The 16,555-nt window shown below is 41.2% G+C and overlaps 1 protein-coding gene across 6 annotated transcripts; it reads left to right on the top strand.

Moving 5' to 3' along the window:
* The first annotated feature begins 257 nt into the window (after positions 1–257).
* Positions 258–14,728, top strand: LOC111252351 (serine/threonine-protein phosphatase PP1-gamma catalytic subunit B). 6 transcript variants are annotated; one of them, XR_015329687.1, is made up of 7 exons: positions 258–2,152; positions 9,377–9,545; positions 9,825–9,981; positions 10,570–10,774; positions 11,157–11,270; positions 11,729–12,404; positions 12,498–14,728. XR_015329687.1 is itself a non-coding variant. In XM_086992123.1 (7 exons), exons 2-7 carry the CDS (start codon positions 8,796–8,798, stop codon positions 11,939–11,941), a joined length of 912 nt encoding a protein of 303 aa, XP_086848249.1. In that variant the 5' UTR covers positions 6,170–6,613; positions 8,672–8,795; the 3' UTR covers positions 11,942–14,728. The 6 variants fall into 6 exon arrangements, 5 of the variants coding, with proteins under 5 accessions (XP_022665808.1, XP_022665811.1, XP_086848249.1 ...); XM_086992123.1 differs by lacking the exon at positions 258–2,152 and adding exons at positions 6,170–6,613; positions 8,672–8,849 and having other exon boundaries at positions 11,729–14,728; XM_022810075.2 differs by lacking the exon at positions 258–2,152 and adding exons at positions 6,170–6,613; positions 8,667–8,849 and having other exon boundaries at positions 11,729–14,728.
* The last annotated feature ends 1,827 nt before the right edge of the window (positions 14,729–16,555 follow it).

The raw sequence follows: 16,555 nt of genomic DNA, 5'->3' as shown, positions 1-16,555 counted from the left end.
GGCCGTCGACGAAAAGTGGCGCGGCACCCCCGATGAACGCGCCAATCCTACCAGTCCACCAATTCACCCCGAAAACAAGCAGGAGTGACCGTTGCAGCAATGAGTAGTAGTAGTAGTTTTTTCGAGCTACACCCCTCTCGGATGATGACAACATGGAGCGGGTTTCCCTTTCCAAGCATTTGCTCAATCGCCCTTTAGGCGTCATGTGTAAATAAAGTATTCATTCATTCGTCCAAGATGGCGTTCGTTATTCAGCCGCACTGAGATCTTCAACCGCCATTTGCAATTCGTTTGGTTCGACGGTGGCTTTGTGCCAGCAGCGAGTAGCAGGGCGATAGGTCGAGGGCGATTTATTTTACGCTACTTTCACTGAGTGATTACTATTCACGTTTGTGCAAAAACGGAGTGTCTAGTTGTCTGTGCGTGAATAAGGAAAAAAGTGCGAGGTATAACGTATCTATCTCAGTTCTGCCGGACGGCATTTCGGGGATATCGGAGCGCAGGCACGGTATTGCTACGGCTGTGTTTGGGCGGTACGTGCTATTGCGACTCAACGCCATTAAGCGGCAAACGTAAGCGAACATAGCACCTAGTCGACGTCGTCGGTTAGGTGAGGCGCTCCTTCCCTATTAGTCGACGACCGGCACCGGCCGGGATATAGGCATCTCTAACAAGATATCTGCGATAATAAAGCTGTATAGTGTCTACATTACGACGGGAAAAGACAGCAGGATTTCGGCCACCTCTCCGACGTTTAACTGCCGTGCCTACGTTCACCCTCGATGAAAATCTTGTTGCCCCTGCAACAGTGTCAGCCGAATCCGATAACAACGGCTGAATAGCACACTAGAAAGGTATATTACCGTTCGTTGACCACGGTCTGCTGTTTACAAGTACTTCGGAGCTGTTTCGATGTGTGTAGCTGACTAGTGCCGCTTCAATGACGAACACAACTAAATACATGCCATCGAGAACAGCGCAAGAAGCGTCGTTGGAACACTGAAGAAGACGAGACCCTTGCACATTTATTTCTACACCATAATTTGGACACTCTTATTGGCATATTATCGACAAATAATTGAACGCCCATTGTTTCGTAGATAATAAGATCATTAATATTGTTGTTATCGTTATCGACTGGCTTGGCGACAGCCTGTAACAATCATCAGTTATCGATAAGCGTGTAATAGCGAGCAGGGCTAGAAAAAATATACGACCTTAGTCAAGTGGTATACTGGGGAGAACTGTTTGATTTATACAGTGATCGGTCTGACTGTTGTCCTCTGTACGCTGTGGATGTGTGGCTACCGTGATCAAAAGGACGCACTGAAGATCCGCCTTTGGTGCGCTTCGGCCGTTTCGGGACTCAACAACAACAACAACAACAACAACAACAACAACAACAACAACAACAACAACAACAACAACAACAACGAGGATTATAATTGATACTGTTGGTGAGGACCGTCTCGTCGTGGAATTACAACAGTGAATTGAGGGAGAATTTTTTCAATTCACAGAGGCAGGGAACAACAGCATTTGCAACCAGCAACGAATGTCGTTGTGAACTTCTTCAGCCATAGCCCGTTAGCCTCTCTGTGCCAATAATCGTTCACTCCAGAGAATCCTAGGCTGATTCAGTCGACTTGGTCGACTAACTGTGGTAGTCACATCAGTGTACGGCGTGACGTGACGAATCACGCGCTGCCCGAAAGTCGATCCTTTAATATATATATATCACAACAGCCCGTATCGGAAGACTGCGGGCGGGTGTGTCTGTGTATGTTTGTGCGTGTGTGTGTGTGTGTGTGTGTGGGTGTGTGTATGTGTGTGGTGCTCTTCCTTCGCGAGACACCTTCGTGGCTCACCACCAGCCATATAAAACTGATTCAGTGAGTGGCATATATACCATATATATATATATATATATATATATATATATATATATATATATATATAAACGTTAGATTAATAAAGACATTGTCAAGTGAATTCCGCCCAACCGCCATCCCACGGACACCAATTCCTACGGCCTAAACACGACAGCATTAGGATGGGTGACGGCGGCCTAAACGTGGACTCGATACTAGCTCGGCTTCTTGAGGTTCGCGGCACAAAACCCGGCAAGAACGTTCAGCTCTCTGAGGTCGAGGTAAGTTCAACAAATGACAATAACGACGACGGTGCCGACATACGACAGCAACTCACAGCTTGCCGTCGCTAGAACAGCTTATAGGCCCGCCCTGTGCTACCATTGGGCTCTCCGTAATGGCCCTACACGAGTATTTTCTAGCGTTTATCCGTCTAGACTATGTATGTATGTATGTATGTATTCACCGCGTTTTGTTGCTGTTCAACCATGTTACTCATGGCGTATCTATTTATAGGGTTTGTTACAGAGCAGAAAAAGCGAACGAGAGACTGCTCGTGTATGGACTGAAGTGAAGTGACTGAGTGCATCGCGTGTTCGTAGAGTGACTGATGACTGTTCGCTGGTGCAGTACGACTGCCCACTGCACACCCGAGATACTGTTATACCGATATATGCGTATGGCTACGTTGTTGTCTATGACGGTGTCGTCCCACTATTGCCTCCTTACTTTCGTGATTGTTGCTGGCGCCGCTGATGCCGGAAATGTCGATGGTAGCGCTTCTTATTTCTCCAGGTTGCTACGGCGCTTATAGCGCCCACTAGGTAAAAACAGGTTACTGGAAACATACTGGCGGGTAGGCTGGCTAGTCGAAGAATTGCTAGCTGGGCCTGTCATCTTCGGAAAGACAGTTAGGGAGAAGCGACAATAAGATCGGACCAAAAAGATCTGATTGTATTATCATATAGACAATCAGGGAACACCGTATTGCAGGCAAACGTGTTTGCGCATATAGCGAGTCAATATCAGCAAAAGAAACAACAATGCGGTATAACAGCAATGTGGAACTTGCCTGGGCGATATATTTCTTGCCCTTTTCATCGTCTTGTCTCCGCTTCTGGAACACTTGCATAGTCGCAAAATGTAGATGTTAGCGTTGTTATCAGTGTTTGTATTATTATTATAATTATCAGCATCTTACCTGTATCGTCTCACTAAAAACAACCATATTTGTGCATGGCTTGATGGTGATAAATTACGATGATGATGATCATGATACTACTTGTCAAAGTGCGTATGTATGTGAGATAGTTCAATTGTCAGACAGTAAGCGCAGCAGGTGTCGCTATTACCGCTCCCCTAAACGCTCCGATTCGTGGCCTGGATCAGCCATCGCCACCCTTCAGTCACACGGAGAGCAACAGACGCAAATGTTTAGACAGAACAGGCATCGGCATTCCGATCCAACCAGCCAGTCCTCTCCCCGTTCAGCCAACTAGCGATTAATGGGTTGACTAAGAAGCATGAGGGAAAAAGAAGACTGCTTTTCGTTTGCTCTTTGCGTCGTTTGTTAGTGAAGACTGGGATCTATTGTACCGCTGTGAAGGATCTGAGAATGCTTGGACGGGAGATGAGGGGTCATCCTTAGACGGAGCCTAATGCTTGCTATGGGTTGAAGGGGAAAAGGGAGGGAGGCAGGAAGGTAGAAGACGACTATGACGACGACGAAAAATGACGGCAGTTGCAGCTATATTGCACCGTGTTTTTTTAGCTCGGTGCACTGTGATCAATCAGATCGATGGCTCTAAAAAAGGGCGACGCTAAGCTTTTCTACGTTAACGGCTCTTACCTCGGCTACAACAGCAGTAACGCGCTGTAACGTCGATTCCTGCGGTAATTCCGAGATGCACCTTGCCTGTATGTAATACATCTATGTGTATACGTATCTGTATGGTTTGCGTATTGTGTGGTTCTTTGTTTGAGTCGACATTGCTCAGACTGGTAGCGATGATAACTAGAAGTGAGATGATTGGTGTAGAGAAATACATGTAGCATTTAAGACGACGAAGGGTAGGGAAAACGTTACATAATATAAAAGCACATAAAAGAGTGCGGACCTGTAAACATTTCAATATTTAATTATTAGGGATTTGGCTACTACACTGCTCATATATAGTCGAGGATAGATGAAGTCGGAAATGCTATTCTTAGTGCGACAGATGGAATTGTATTAGTAATAACTGTACGTTTAGTCACTGAATGTAACAGCCTAACGACTCCGTTAGAGCGGTCAAAATTAGATTTTGAAAAATCTGGAAGGAAAAAGCGCATATTTGCTAGAATAATACTTGTTGAGGCGGTTAATGAACGATTCACTTGTTTTGACAGTAACGTGAATCTTGACTTAACAGAAAATGACGTACATCTTAACCTAGAAATGACGTAAATCCTGGGACATCTGCGTAATTATTTTGACAGTTGCATTTAACTTACAAAAGAGAGTGCATTGGATGATGAATGATATCCAGAAACGATACAAAACGAGCACTCTGTTCGAGAACCCTGTTTGAGCATTGCGAACATATGGTCATTATTACTTCAGTAATCGAATTCTGCTTGCTGGTAAACAAGCAACGGGAATAACGTTAGAGCCGCTAGTTGAGGGGTTGCGAAGCTTAATTGATCTAGAAACATAAAATACATAGCCTTGGACTTTTGGACGCATGGCGACAACTAAAACTGCCCACGTTGCTCTTCTGTGTCTGCTCGCGCATATTGCTCATCTTATTCCTATCAACTTGTGTTCAACGACACATCCGATAGTGACTCATCTCGTCATCAGAAAGGCTCATATAATGAAGACTCACGAATATTTGAAATATTTCCATTTATGGTATTAATAGGTAGTAGTCACAGCCGCTTATTTGGTTGATCGTTCGCATGTTGTTTCATTTGTTTGTCTGCCGTGTTCTTGCCGGCACGTTGCTGCTACTGCCGATCAGCAAAGCAGGTAGATGGCCTCTGCGCGTAGACATATATCTACGCGATGATATTTATCCTGAAAAATCGGCGTGTACGCTCTCGGTTGATAACTGTATAACCGTCCTATGCAACCTATTGCTCGTGCTATACACGAACGGTAGGTTGCATTCACAGTCATACCAGCTTCGACATGAGTATCGTCTTTGTAGAACTGTTGGGTTACCAAGCTATATGCCGAGTGGGCAGGGCTGGGCTGAGCAGAGCTGGCGAGCCAGCCAAGCCGCGGATGGTAGTGGCAACATCAATGGTAGAAGTCAGCAGCGTGTTGCTGCGTGTGACCGCAATCTCATCTTATATTAGATTGGTTTGAAGAGGAAGCATCAGCGAGTAGCTTCTGTGGGGCTGGCGTAGGACTATTTTCGCGCGCCTGCATCGATGCCGTGTTACTGTTATGACACACTGTTGTCGGCTGCTTCTCAGGTTTTATCGCACCGCGCGGCTGGATAGCGAAACGACAAATGACAGCAACACAACGACGCAGCGCGCTGATTGAAATAGCAATGTTTTTGGACCCATCACAGGCCGACTGCGCACCGCAGCAACGAGATGCTACATAGAGCATGCAGCAAAGCGCGTCGATATTCCTGTCATTGCTGCTGCTAGGGCTGCCGTAACGAGTCGTTGTAAACAAATAGAGCTATAATAAAACACAGATAACGAAAAACAGAGGCAGGCGTCTTCGATGACTAATTGTGCAGTATCGCCTGCCGCAGCAGTAATACTAGTAGTTTTATTGTAGTATAAATAAAATGGTTGGAGTGGTGGTAGTGAATCGCGGTCGCTCCTACAGCCGACGCAGTCGCTGGCAATATTGTCGCTCCGGTGAACGTCTAGGATTGCTGACTGTTTACTCGATGGGTTCTAGCTCTTTCGCGCGTACACTTCCGTCGTATCGGCTTCGTCAACCGTCGAACACTAGAAAGAGCCTATTTCTATTCTATCCATTCTCGTCCTGAAACGGAAGCGATATCATTATGCGGTGACGGCACTGCACTCGACCAGTTCAGGCACTTAGGCAGACGAACAGTGAAAGACTAAACTCGAGGCAGCAGGTGCGGCAGGAATCTAGAATCGAGAAAACGTTGCGCAGGACGTGCGTGACGCACTGTTGGATTCCTAGTTGTTCTTCTTTTGCTAGTTTCATCTCTGTTTTTCAGTGAAATTGGCCTAGCGTAGAGGCTTGCGGAGTGCCCACTACTCTCAAGGTAGGCCGGTCAGCGCGCAGTACTGTTGCAGCTTCTTCATGAATTATTATTGTTTCAGTTGACGCGAGCGTTGAGGATGGTTCATACTGTTCGCGCCGTTCACGTGTGGTTTCGTTGGACACAACGTGCTAACTCTTTGTTGGTCGTTGATGCTGTTCCTACTGCTGGCTTTCCTGCCACAGGCGATACTCAACACCAATAATAAGCGAACAGGCGGCAATGGAAATACACAGTTTGTCCAGCCTGGAAGGGAGATAAGTGCTGACTTAGATGTGCTAAAGGACATTTGTTACCAGCTCTGCTATTCGGCTCTCGTGAACAGAACCATATTTGAATGGAGCGTGGTTTTACACGTGTATTTTGATAACAAAAACGAGAAGAAACGTTGATTGTCGTATTTTTTTTACTGAGTTGTGCGAGTTTTGATGGTTAAAGTTGTTCAATAACGTGCTCCACACAGTTGAACTAAAGCCTTACAGTTGCTAATTTAGAAAGGTAAAAGTAGGAACGTTTGCAGTTTGTAGTTTAAGGCGCTTATTACATTGGTTTGAGGGGGCTTGGATGATCGATGTTCGCAGTAGCTTGTAAAAGTGGGGTGGGTTTTTGGTTTTTTTTTAGAGCCGTGTGCCTCTTCTGCTTTTAACATCTGTGACCTTAACCTAGCACGACACATACTCTAGTTTTATTGCTATAAAGGGTGTATTCTGATTGAAACTCTCTGTTGGGCAATAATTGAGGACCCATTCTTTTTGTTGTCATTGATGGTCAATACTAATTGATCATTAGCTATGCGACAAAATGCAATTTATGATAACCGAATATAATTTTTTACAATGGAATCGGGAGTCGGTAAAGGCGTTTCTTGTTTACTTTAGACAAATCCAGTAGTATCATTACGTAACGTTCTGCAATACAGAACCTTGATAACAGCAAGAACGCCTTGTTTCGACTTACCGTTTACTTAATAAACGTTAAATGCGTGCACAATCAAACGGCCAATACGTATGTGTATTCGAACGGGTCGATTATTACCCCCTGTAGTCGGTGATACCGTTCGTGCATTAATTTTTCCTATCTGAACCGCAAATAGTTAGCTATATTCTTGTTCAAAGTCACTTTGAAATTTTAGTCTGAAAAATTACCCGCACATAATTTAAGCAGGAATAAAAAATCTAGATGATAAAATGTCTAGATTTTTTATTTTTCGTGTCTACGTTTTTTGACGACAATTAGAATTGTTTTGCCTAGGTAGCGCTATTGCGTGTTAAGCCTAAAATGAAACCCTTGTGGATGAAAATACATCGATGTTGCCATGTTGCTATGCGTGTTATTAATATGCCGACGAGTTAAAAGAAAAAGATTACCTTATCTTATAGTAACTATTATTGATAGAATTCGAGCGTTCTGATTGTTCATGGATCCAAATTAATTTTGTTTGAACTATAAAGAATAACGCATTAGTCTAAACAACGATCATATCTGATTGACGAATACGTTTGGGGTAACATAGTTTTTTGAATTAGCAGAACTCAAGGCGATAATTACGACTGTCAACGTTTCGATGTGTACGATAATGGTATCAGTCTTCTTCCATCAGATTGTCTTTTTGCGACAGTGTAGTAGTAGCGATTTCCAGTGGTTTTTAATATACCGGACGAGGTACTTAAGTGTGCGGTTGATCATACATGATAATTTGTGGCAGAGCAATGCTCTTGTTGAATTCATATAACTGATCAACGATGGTGAAACTTGTTAAAGCGCATTAGATATTTGTACATAACATTCTTGTTTTTTAGCTTTTTTTTTAAATTTTTGCTTGCGAAATTTGTAAATTGAGGTGTTAAATGTAAGTTTCAAGTAAATTAACGATTCTCAGTTGCTCCTCACAAAAATCAATCAATTTTTTCGCATCGAAATTGTTCTCTAGCACTTTTTTTTTCATTTGATTGAATTTGTTCGTTTTAAAAGGTACACATGATTGTTATATTTATCTCATCCGTTGAAGCGTTTATTTTTCCCGAATCATAAACATGTGCTCCGATGATGCTTTGGTACATGAAGACCTTTTGGCAGTGGAATGGCTGGTAAAGTAAGGAAATCTTTTAGATTTCTTGTTTGCTTCAGTCTGTTTCCGATTTTGTAAAGAGCTTCTTCATCGCAACTGTAGGAACCATTGCAGAAGAAACGGTGTGCGTTAAGTTAGCTGTGCATGCACATGTGGCATCGTGTGCAACCTAATTTTGTTTGTGGTTTAGACGCACGAGTCCGTATGCTTTTTTTGTATGTACGTGTCGATGATTCTCGTATTTCTGTGTTGCATCTCCCCGGCAGCTACCACAGCTGCTACAGCTGCCGCGACTTCTCTTGTTCCTACAGTCGGTGTTGCTATTGATATTTTACTTTAAATCGCGTCTGTCGCACATGCCGCTCTTCATACACATCTATAGAAATGGCGTAGTCGATGATGAGGTAAACTGAATAAGAAAAACGGAAGAGACGAACTCTCGTACGTGATTCGTATTTTTATTCATGGTGTACTTGTCTATAGTGTAGTTTTACGCTGCTACGGGAGCGTCTGCAGGAGAGCAAGGTGCTGCTGCTCTATAATATGGCTCTTTTTTGCGAGATCGGTTGCTGATGTTGCTGTTACTGAAGTAGATCTGTGATAGATGAAGCAATGTTTTTAAATAATATACGCATGGAACAAGATCCGACAGAAAAAATTAAAAAGGTAAAAAGGGTGGACATAGAAATTAATTCTGTGTAAATGGGTTTTATGTCATTTTGTGATGGCTGGGGCCGGTATATAGCTAGCTGTAAGATGAGTTTCGATACTAAACAGTATTCGCAAAGGTTTTTTCCTTTTCTGTTATCTTCATGCCGATATGTTTTCTTCTTATTTATTGGGCTGTCGCTTTAATGCTGATTAATATAACCGTAAAAAAATAAAATATTAAATATATATATATATATAAACGGTTAATATAGACGTGTGATCTTTTGTGTGATTCGCGGATGATTTGTTTAAACCCATACATGAGAAACAGTGTAATACGTCTAGTTGGTGCTGAGAGTGTGTATCAAAGACAGGTCAACGAATGGTAGCTTTTTTCTTCTAGAGTATCAAATTTGCGTATAAGATTACATACAGGTAGATGAATAATATAAATCTATGAGGGCCCATTAACTACGCGACTTGTTTACTAACTCTTTTCCAAATATCTGTGATATTTTGTTGCTACGTTGTCTGTTGACCAGGTGCGCGGTCTTTGCCTACGATCGCGTGAGGTATTCCTATCACAGCCTATTCTACTGGAGCTTGAGGCTCCATTGAAAATTTGCGGAGACGTTCATGGACAGTACTATGACTTACTGCGTTTATTTGAATATGGAGGATTTCCACCAGAGTCAAACTACCTCTTTCTTGGTAAGTGAATGCTTTCTCGCTTTTGGATGGCTAGCTTGTTTTTTTCATCCTAAAAAACTTAAACTAAAATGAGTACGAAGTGGACATAATGACGTAGGTGTGCAAATGTTTAATATGAATTTCTATCAGCTTTTTGTGATAGCCTCTGACCGTACGGCTGTAAACCGCTTAAAATGCAGTCTTTATACGTTGAATGTATATTGATTATATGCCTTGGAGTTACGGTTTTTAACCGATTTTTTTAACTTGAACATGTGTTGTTCTATTTTTTTTTTATAGGTGACTACGTTGATCGTGGGAAGCACAGTCTCGAGGTGATCTGCTTATTGCTGGCATACAAGATTAAGTATCCGGAAAATTTCTTCCTGCTTCGTGGCAATCACGAGTGCGCATCAATCAACCGTATTTATGGCTTTTACGATGAGTGTAAACGCAGGTCGGTAATTCTGATCAAATGAGCCAATCAGAGAAAACTGTATATTGCCAAGTTTAATCAAAAAAGCACGGGTGTCATTTACCTTAGTGAATTAATCATAGAAAATATGTGAAACGAAGATGTGGGCGTTTTCTTTTTCATAGACGTGAGTTCTACGCGACAGTTAGCAGATAAACTAGCAGCTGTTCTGTATCATCTCAATATTCTTCCACTCGCATTCAGCATCGTATTAAGCGAACTGGGCATTAATATTTAGCTTAGTTTTAGAGACTATACGGTGTATGACGTGTCTGCTGCACTGGAAAACGCTGAATACATTGTTGAGCAACGTGATCTTTCCGTGATATAAAATGATACTACTTCGATGCCAAAAGCTACGGAACAGCACTGACTGACGCATTTTCAGTAATATTTGTGCTAGGTTTTTACACATTATGGGGTCAGACGGAGCTATCTCCTTTGCGATTTGATAAACCGTCTTAGAAGAGTTGAGGGACTAGTTTATCACTATATCGTTATGTTTTTGTACGAATAGCGATCATCTATTAACTGTGATTGACTTTTCTATTTTCGCTTTTTTTTTTTTAGATACAATGTTAAACTCTGGAAGACTTTCACGGATTGTTTCAATTGTCTCCCAGTAGCCGCTATCGTCGACGAGAAGATCTTTTGTTGCCATGGAGGCCTTTCGCCTGACCTTCAGTCAATGGAGCAGATCCGGCGCATCATGCGGCCGACTGATGTCCCTGATCAGGGACTCCTTTGCGATCTGCTTTGGTCTGATCCCGACAAGGTAAGGAAACCGAGGATCACAAAGACAGGGCATAAATAATTACGTTTGATACGTAAATTACAAAAGAGTGTAAAAGATGCTTTTAGAGTTGGCATTTTACACAAAAGTCGATTGATGAGGCTGTTTGTTTTTCATTACGAGATTCTATATAAATAGCTCCGAAACATATATTGAATTTAGAGCATTTTAATATATGGGAATGTTTTGAGAATATCCTAGCTGATGATTTTTTCTGATATTCTTATATTCATAGCTCACTCTGTTAGCTGAAATATGTTTGATGAAATGTGTTTCATTTACAAACATGTGTATCTGTGAAAGTCTCTATTTGATGCAACAGAAAATTCCTAATTATGCCAATTCTTATGTGTCGATGTCGTAGGATATCATGGGTTGGGGAGAAAATGACCGTGGCGTGTCATTTACCTTCGGATCGGATGTTGTTGCAAAATTCCTTCATAAACAGGACCTTGACCTCGTTTGTCGCGCCCACCAGGTAAGCGTTACCCACAGTTTGTCGTACACATGTGATTGCAAGAGTTTATGATATAATACGATAATGGCTTGTTTGCTCTCACCATATTTTTGCGTGACCTGTTTACCATTGAACTACTTGAAAATCCGATAGGTTTCGGAAAGGAAAAAGAAAAAAGGTATTGAATATATCAGGAAAAACCGTGGCGGAAATGTGGCTTTTTTCGTTTAGCTTCTATGTGTTGATAGTAATAATTCGAACTTTGGGTATAGTAAATATTTTTAGGGTAGTGTCACAAGAAATGTTTCTCCAATAGCATCTTTGAATACTAATTGAAAATATCCTAGTAAATGAATTTAGCTGTCCACTGTTTCACAAAATCCCAATTCAGTTTCTCTCGTGGTTTCTGAGCACAATTCCGTAATTGTATTCAATTTTGAACGCGTTCATTGATTTTTTTAACCACAATTACGTTCTAGGTTGTCGAGGATGGTTACGAGTTCTTCGCCAAACGACAACTCGTCACCCTGTTCTCAGCACCGAACTACTGCGGCGAATTCGACAATGCTGGGGCTATGATGAGCGTTGACGAAACTCTCATGTGCTCATTCCAAATTCTCAAACCTGCCGACAAGAAGAAATTTTCTCTAGCAGGCTCAGCTAACAACAAACCCACGCCTGGGCGAAAGTAGTAGTATTTTAAGCGCAATCAATAAGCAAGGAATACAACAACAGCAACAACAAGGACGACAAGCGAGGAAAAGGAAGAAAGATAGACAATTAAACACGTGAATATAGTGAATACCTTTTATCAGAAGGACCATGACAGGCTGCGGGTTGTGCCCTAACGTCAGCACGTGGCCGCTACCACCGCCACTAGCAAAGGGTTGTGGTACCAACAGCCAACAGATGCCAGGCTGGAATAGATATATCAAAACAATTGAGCTGTGTGTATGTGCAAGTGTGAATGTTGGGATCGAAATTAAAGTGGCTGATGATAAAAAGACGTAAGCAAAGTCGTTTCGTTGTAGTTCCTCCCTTCCGCCGCGCTCCGGGTCATCTCGTGTCACAAGTCCAAGGTGATGGCACACATACGCTATCACTTGATGAGAAAGGTGGAAATGTGTGCTCGATTGGCGTTTGGGCTTCGTAAGGGTGTGTAGCATTTGTTGGCGTACCTCACTGGTTCACGTTACACATAGACAAGCAGCCATAGCGACAAATAACTGACTTCATGTACCCTTTTAGTGGAAAGGGTGTTGCCGCGGCCACGCAACGATGCTTGCACAAAACCGATACCAGGACGGAGGACTTCAGTTGCAACAGAAAATCTTCTACTGAAAAAATGGCAGCAACAACCAGGAAATAATCCTAACCGCTACTATGGTAACTTTATCTATACTGTAACTCGTGTTAGTTGTTACAGAAGTCCTATTGATGGTAAACCGTATGCGTCTATGAATATCGTCGACCAATGTCTGTGAGTAAATGCAGTATACGTTTGGTAGTGGCCGACCTTTGATGGGCGGGGTGGGAGAGAAAATTAAAAATTAAACATCTCGGCGACATCAACGACGGTGTTGAAATCGCTAGGCTAATTGAAGCCGGTATACGAAACGGGAGAGATTAGTGCTTGTCGCTATTGCTCTGTAAGAATAGGAAAGACAATATCCTGGATATGGTGGCAGTGAGAACGACCTACTATATACACCTAGCTTGTGCTTGCTTCTATTTGAATCGAAATGATAAGACGGGGCTCGCATTATTGAAAAGATAGACTATAGCCATAAAGGAGGTGAAGGCGACGAAGAACGGTGATGATGACGATATAGGTGGACAGAGAATAACTGAAAGCATACACAACAGACATAAATATAGCTTACACAACAGGTACAGACAAGAGACCGACAAGTGAAGATAGTCAGACAAAGATGAAATGTAGTGGACAAGAACGTGAAACAAGAACATTTACAACCATGTGTGTGCAGGTCGAAGACGTGTAAAATGTGGGCGGAAGTACAGGCAAAAGAGAGAATGAAAAATCGACAAGATGAATGGAAACGACTGATAACATAACAACACAATATCAATGATATAGGTAGATTGATACGCGTGACCTGTTACACGTGGGTAACACATGTGCGCGTTAATGACATTTAAAACAGTAACAGAGTGCGACAGAAGGACACACGGAAGTATAGGATGAGAAACATGGCAGACAAAATTGTAAATGCTACGGAAACCGTCGTAGACGGCAATAGAAGGTAATGCCAGGGCCAAACTACAGGGTTGGAGTTGGTTAGACGACGATAATTTTCACTTCTATTTCCCTATTATCACTATTATTATTATTATAATCTTATATAATAATTATTATTTAGCTAATATTGTTGACACCTGTATCAGATTACGATAAACTGGCAACGGGAAGGCATGAAAACGGTGAGGCAGATAAGATTAATTCGAGAAAAGGCTAAGAAAGAAAAGGATACGTCACGGAAAAACTCCACTCCCCCAAGCCGTCCTTTTAAAATGGCCGTAGAAATATATATATATATATGGGGGAGCGGGGCGACAACGCTATTCTCGGCTATATGAGACAATAAATATTTGTTGTTATTATTATTAGTTTAACTATTATTATATTTATTATTATATGTTAGGATTAAACATTATTCGTCAGGTTTTCCTTGTTTAGTATTGCAAGTGCTATTTTGATTCTTCCTATTTTTAAATTGTCTACACGATAATCGTTTTTACGGCATGTAATGATTTCAACGTGTGGCTTGGGCATGTGGGTATAGAGGGAGACGTCATGCTGAGAGTGGGTTAGAATAAAAACAGACATATACATACACACACCGAAATATATATATACATATATATATATATATATATATATATATATATATATATTATATATATATATATATATGTGTTTCTAGGAAAAAAGATGATTATGCTCCTAATAAAAATTATGATGATAATAATAAAAGTAACTTGCTGGACTTTAAGCTGCGGAAGATGGTAACAGCAGCAGCAGAAATGATAAAAACAAAATCCAACTGATTTACTACGTACGAAACTAAAGATGAGTGCGGAAAATAGAACGAAATAGTAGAAAAACGGGATTATTGTGAAATAATGAATCTAATAATAATAATAATGATGATGACAGATATAATTATTATGATAACGGAGGTAGAGATCGGGGGTGATAACCACATCTTTTAACATTTATTTAGTAGAGGAGCAAAAGATGACAAAAGACGTGGTTGTTAACACTACCTAATTAAAAAGCAACAAGAAGAAAAAGACAACAGAATGAAGAAGAATACGACTAGAGAAAATAGAACTGAGGAAAGACCAGACCGGCCACCAACAGGCAGGCGTACGAGAGCGAAAACATTATCGCTTATGTAACGATAGCGGTCAAACAGAGACAAAATAAAAGGTCATCTATTGTTTAACATCCATGACATCGCTGAATTGCTGTATATAAATACGTTATTAATTTTTTAGGTTATTGTATTAATATAATGGCCGCCCGTATTTATGTAGTGTGGGTAAAATAGGGCTTTCGCCGAAGCTGAAGTAACTGTAGAGCTAGCGGGACTTCGGGCTCATCGATAGCAATTAGACTGACGAGTTCGATGCAAAAATTGCGGGAGAAAACGGAAAAAGCGGGCATTCTCGCGCTAGTACAAGGTTATTTTCATGTATTATTATCAAGTATACACTAGGCAACCTTGACAATAAGATCAAGGTCTTTAACAAATAGGATGGTCACGATCAGTGCCTGAAAGTAAAATTAGGTCTCGGGCACGATGGCATAGCTGGCTTGTGGATATTGTGCTAAACGCAGTTAAGGCTCACATACTGCAACCGCTACTGGTGCAGGACTTCCGGAAAGCTGCACGATACGTTCGTACAGATCGTAATGATGACAGTCATAGGGTCAACAGTCAGCCACTTTCTACTGCTCAATTACAGTAATGGCTTACGCGGTTTGAATGCAGTTAGTACATGCCAAATATTACGAGGACGAATTACGTATTAGGTAGAAACAACAATGACGGAGAACTAGCAGTGGTTCGAAATGAAATTTCCATGTTCAGGTTCACAGAGCACAACCGCAAATTAACAAGCCATTAAAAAATAATTCTAATGTTCGAAAGTAACAAGAGATGGCGACTCGACTCCAACTCACCTAAAAAAAAAAAGAAAATAGGCACTGCAAAGCAGCCGAATTTCACAACCCCGAATGCCGCCCAATTTTAAATTTTTGCGATAGAGAAACGGTGGTTTTACCATTGCGGTATATAGTTTCGCTTTCAAGGCTGCCAAATTCACTACAAGAGAGCTCGCATATTGTGACGTCATAATGAGAGTTGGCTAACGTGTATCAAAACAATTGTAGAAGGTAATAACTATTTAATGTATCCAAACAGAGAATATGTATTAGAGCCTACGAAATATAATAATTAAGTGCTACACAAATGACTGCGCATCGAGGTGCGTGGTTAGCACACGCTTACGATCACAGTTCGTTGACAGATGATGGATATATTGAGAGGTTACATGAGGTGCGAGAAATCGATTGAATGAAAATTAGATATACATACAGCAATAGGTTTACTTATAAACCCTCTTTATTGGTAGCGATCTCTACCAGAATATGAATCAAATGATGTAGAAATTACCTTAACACTTCAATTCTTGTAATGCCAATTTCATATTAGTTGGACGCGTGTTAAAATGAATCATATCTGTATATATATATAGAAAACTCATCAGCAAGCAATTAGGACGAGTTTCAGTTTCACAGGTCAATTGAGTTGTTGTTATTATTATAGCTTATTGCGTAAAGTCAATGTGCACAGATAAGCCAACCTAGTACTAGGTCGAACACTGTACAAGGGAGTTTCTCCGGGTCTAATACTATAATAATGAAAATCGTGGTGCAGGAAGTCTGCTGCATGGCAACTTTCTAGTTGCCCCCTATACGCACAAACCCGACAATGTAACATCAATAGACAGAACTATAGAAAGTCCGCACGGAAAGTTACTACCTAACATGGGTTTTAGATCATACTAAAGCGAAATTGTATTCATCTGGGTCAACCCGAACGGGTCAAAACGAATTAGTAAATAAAACGATTACTAGCGAAAACCGGAAACTAATATTAACAATAATAGCAATGCTTTTCATTAATGAACATGGCATGATTCATAGGGTCGTAACATTAACACTAGTGACATTCATGATAAAATGAAAAAAAAAAACCCATAGATAAACCTGTTTG

This window comes from Varroa destructor, unplaced genomic scaffold, assembly GCF_002443255.2.
Source record: "Varroa destructor unplaced genomic scaffold, Vdes_3.0 BEIS01000006.1, whole genome shotgun sequence".
Classification (NCBI taxonomy): domain Eukaryota; kingdom Metazoa; phylum Arthropoda; class Arachnida; order Mesostigmata; family Varroidae; genus Varroa; species Varroa destructor.
This window is presented reverse-complemented; position numbering and strand designations above follow the sequence as displayed.

What these genes read in the sequence shown, in the direction of transcription:
- LOC111252351 (XM_022810073.2), top strand. Translation starts at nt 2,054, where the DNA reads ATGGGTGACGGCGGCCTAAACGTGGACTCGATACTAGCTCGGCTTCTT. An exon ending in TTCAGCTCTCTGAGGTCGAG is followed by an intron (nt 2,153 to 9,376) that starts GTAAGTTCAACA and finishes TCTGTTGACCAG; the next exon opens with GTGCGCGGTCTTTGCCTACG. An exon ending in TACGATGAGTGTAAACGCAG is followed by an intron (nt 9,982 to 10,569) that starts GTCGGTAATTCT and finishes TTTTTTTTTTAG; the next exon opens with ATACAATGTTAAACTCTGGA.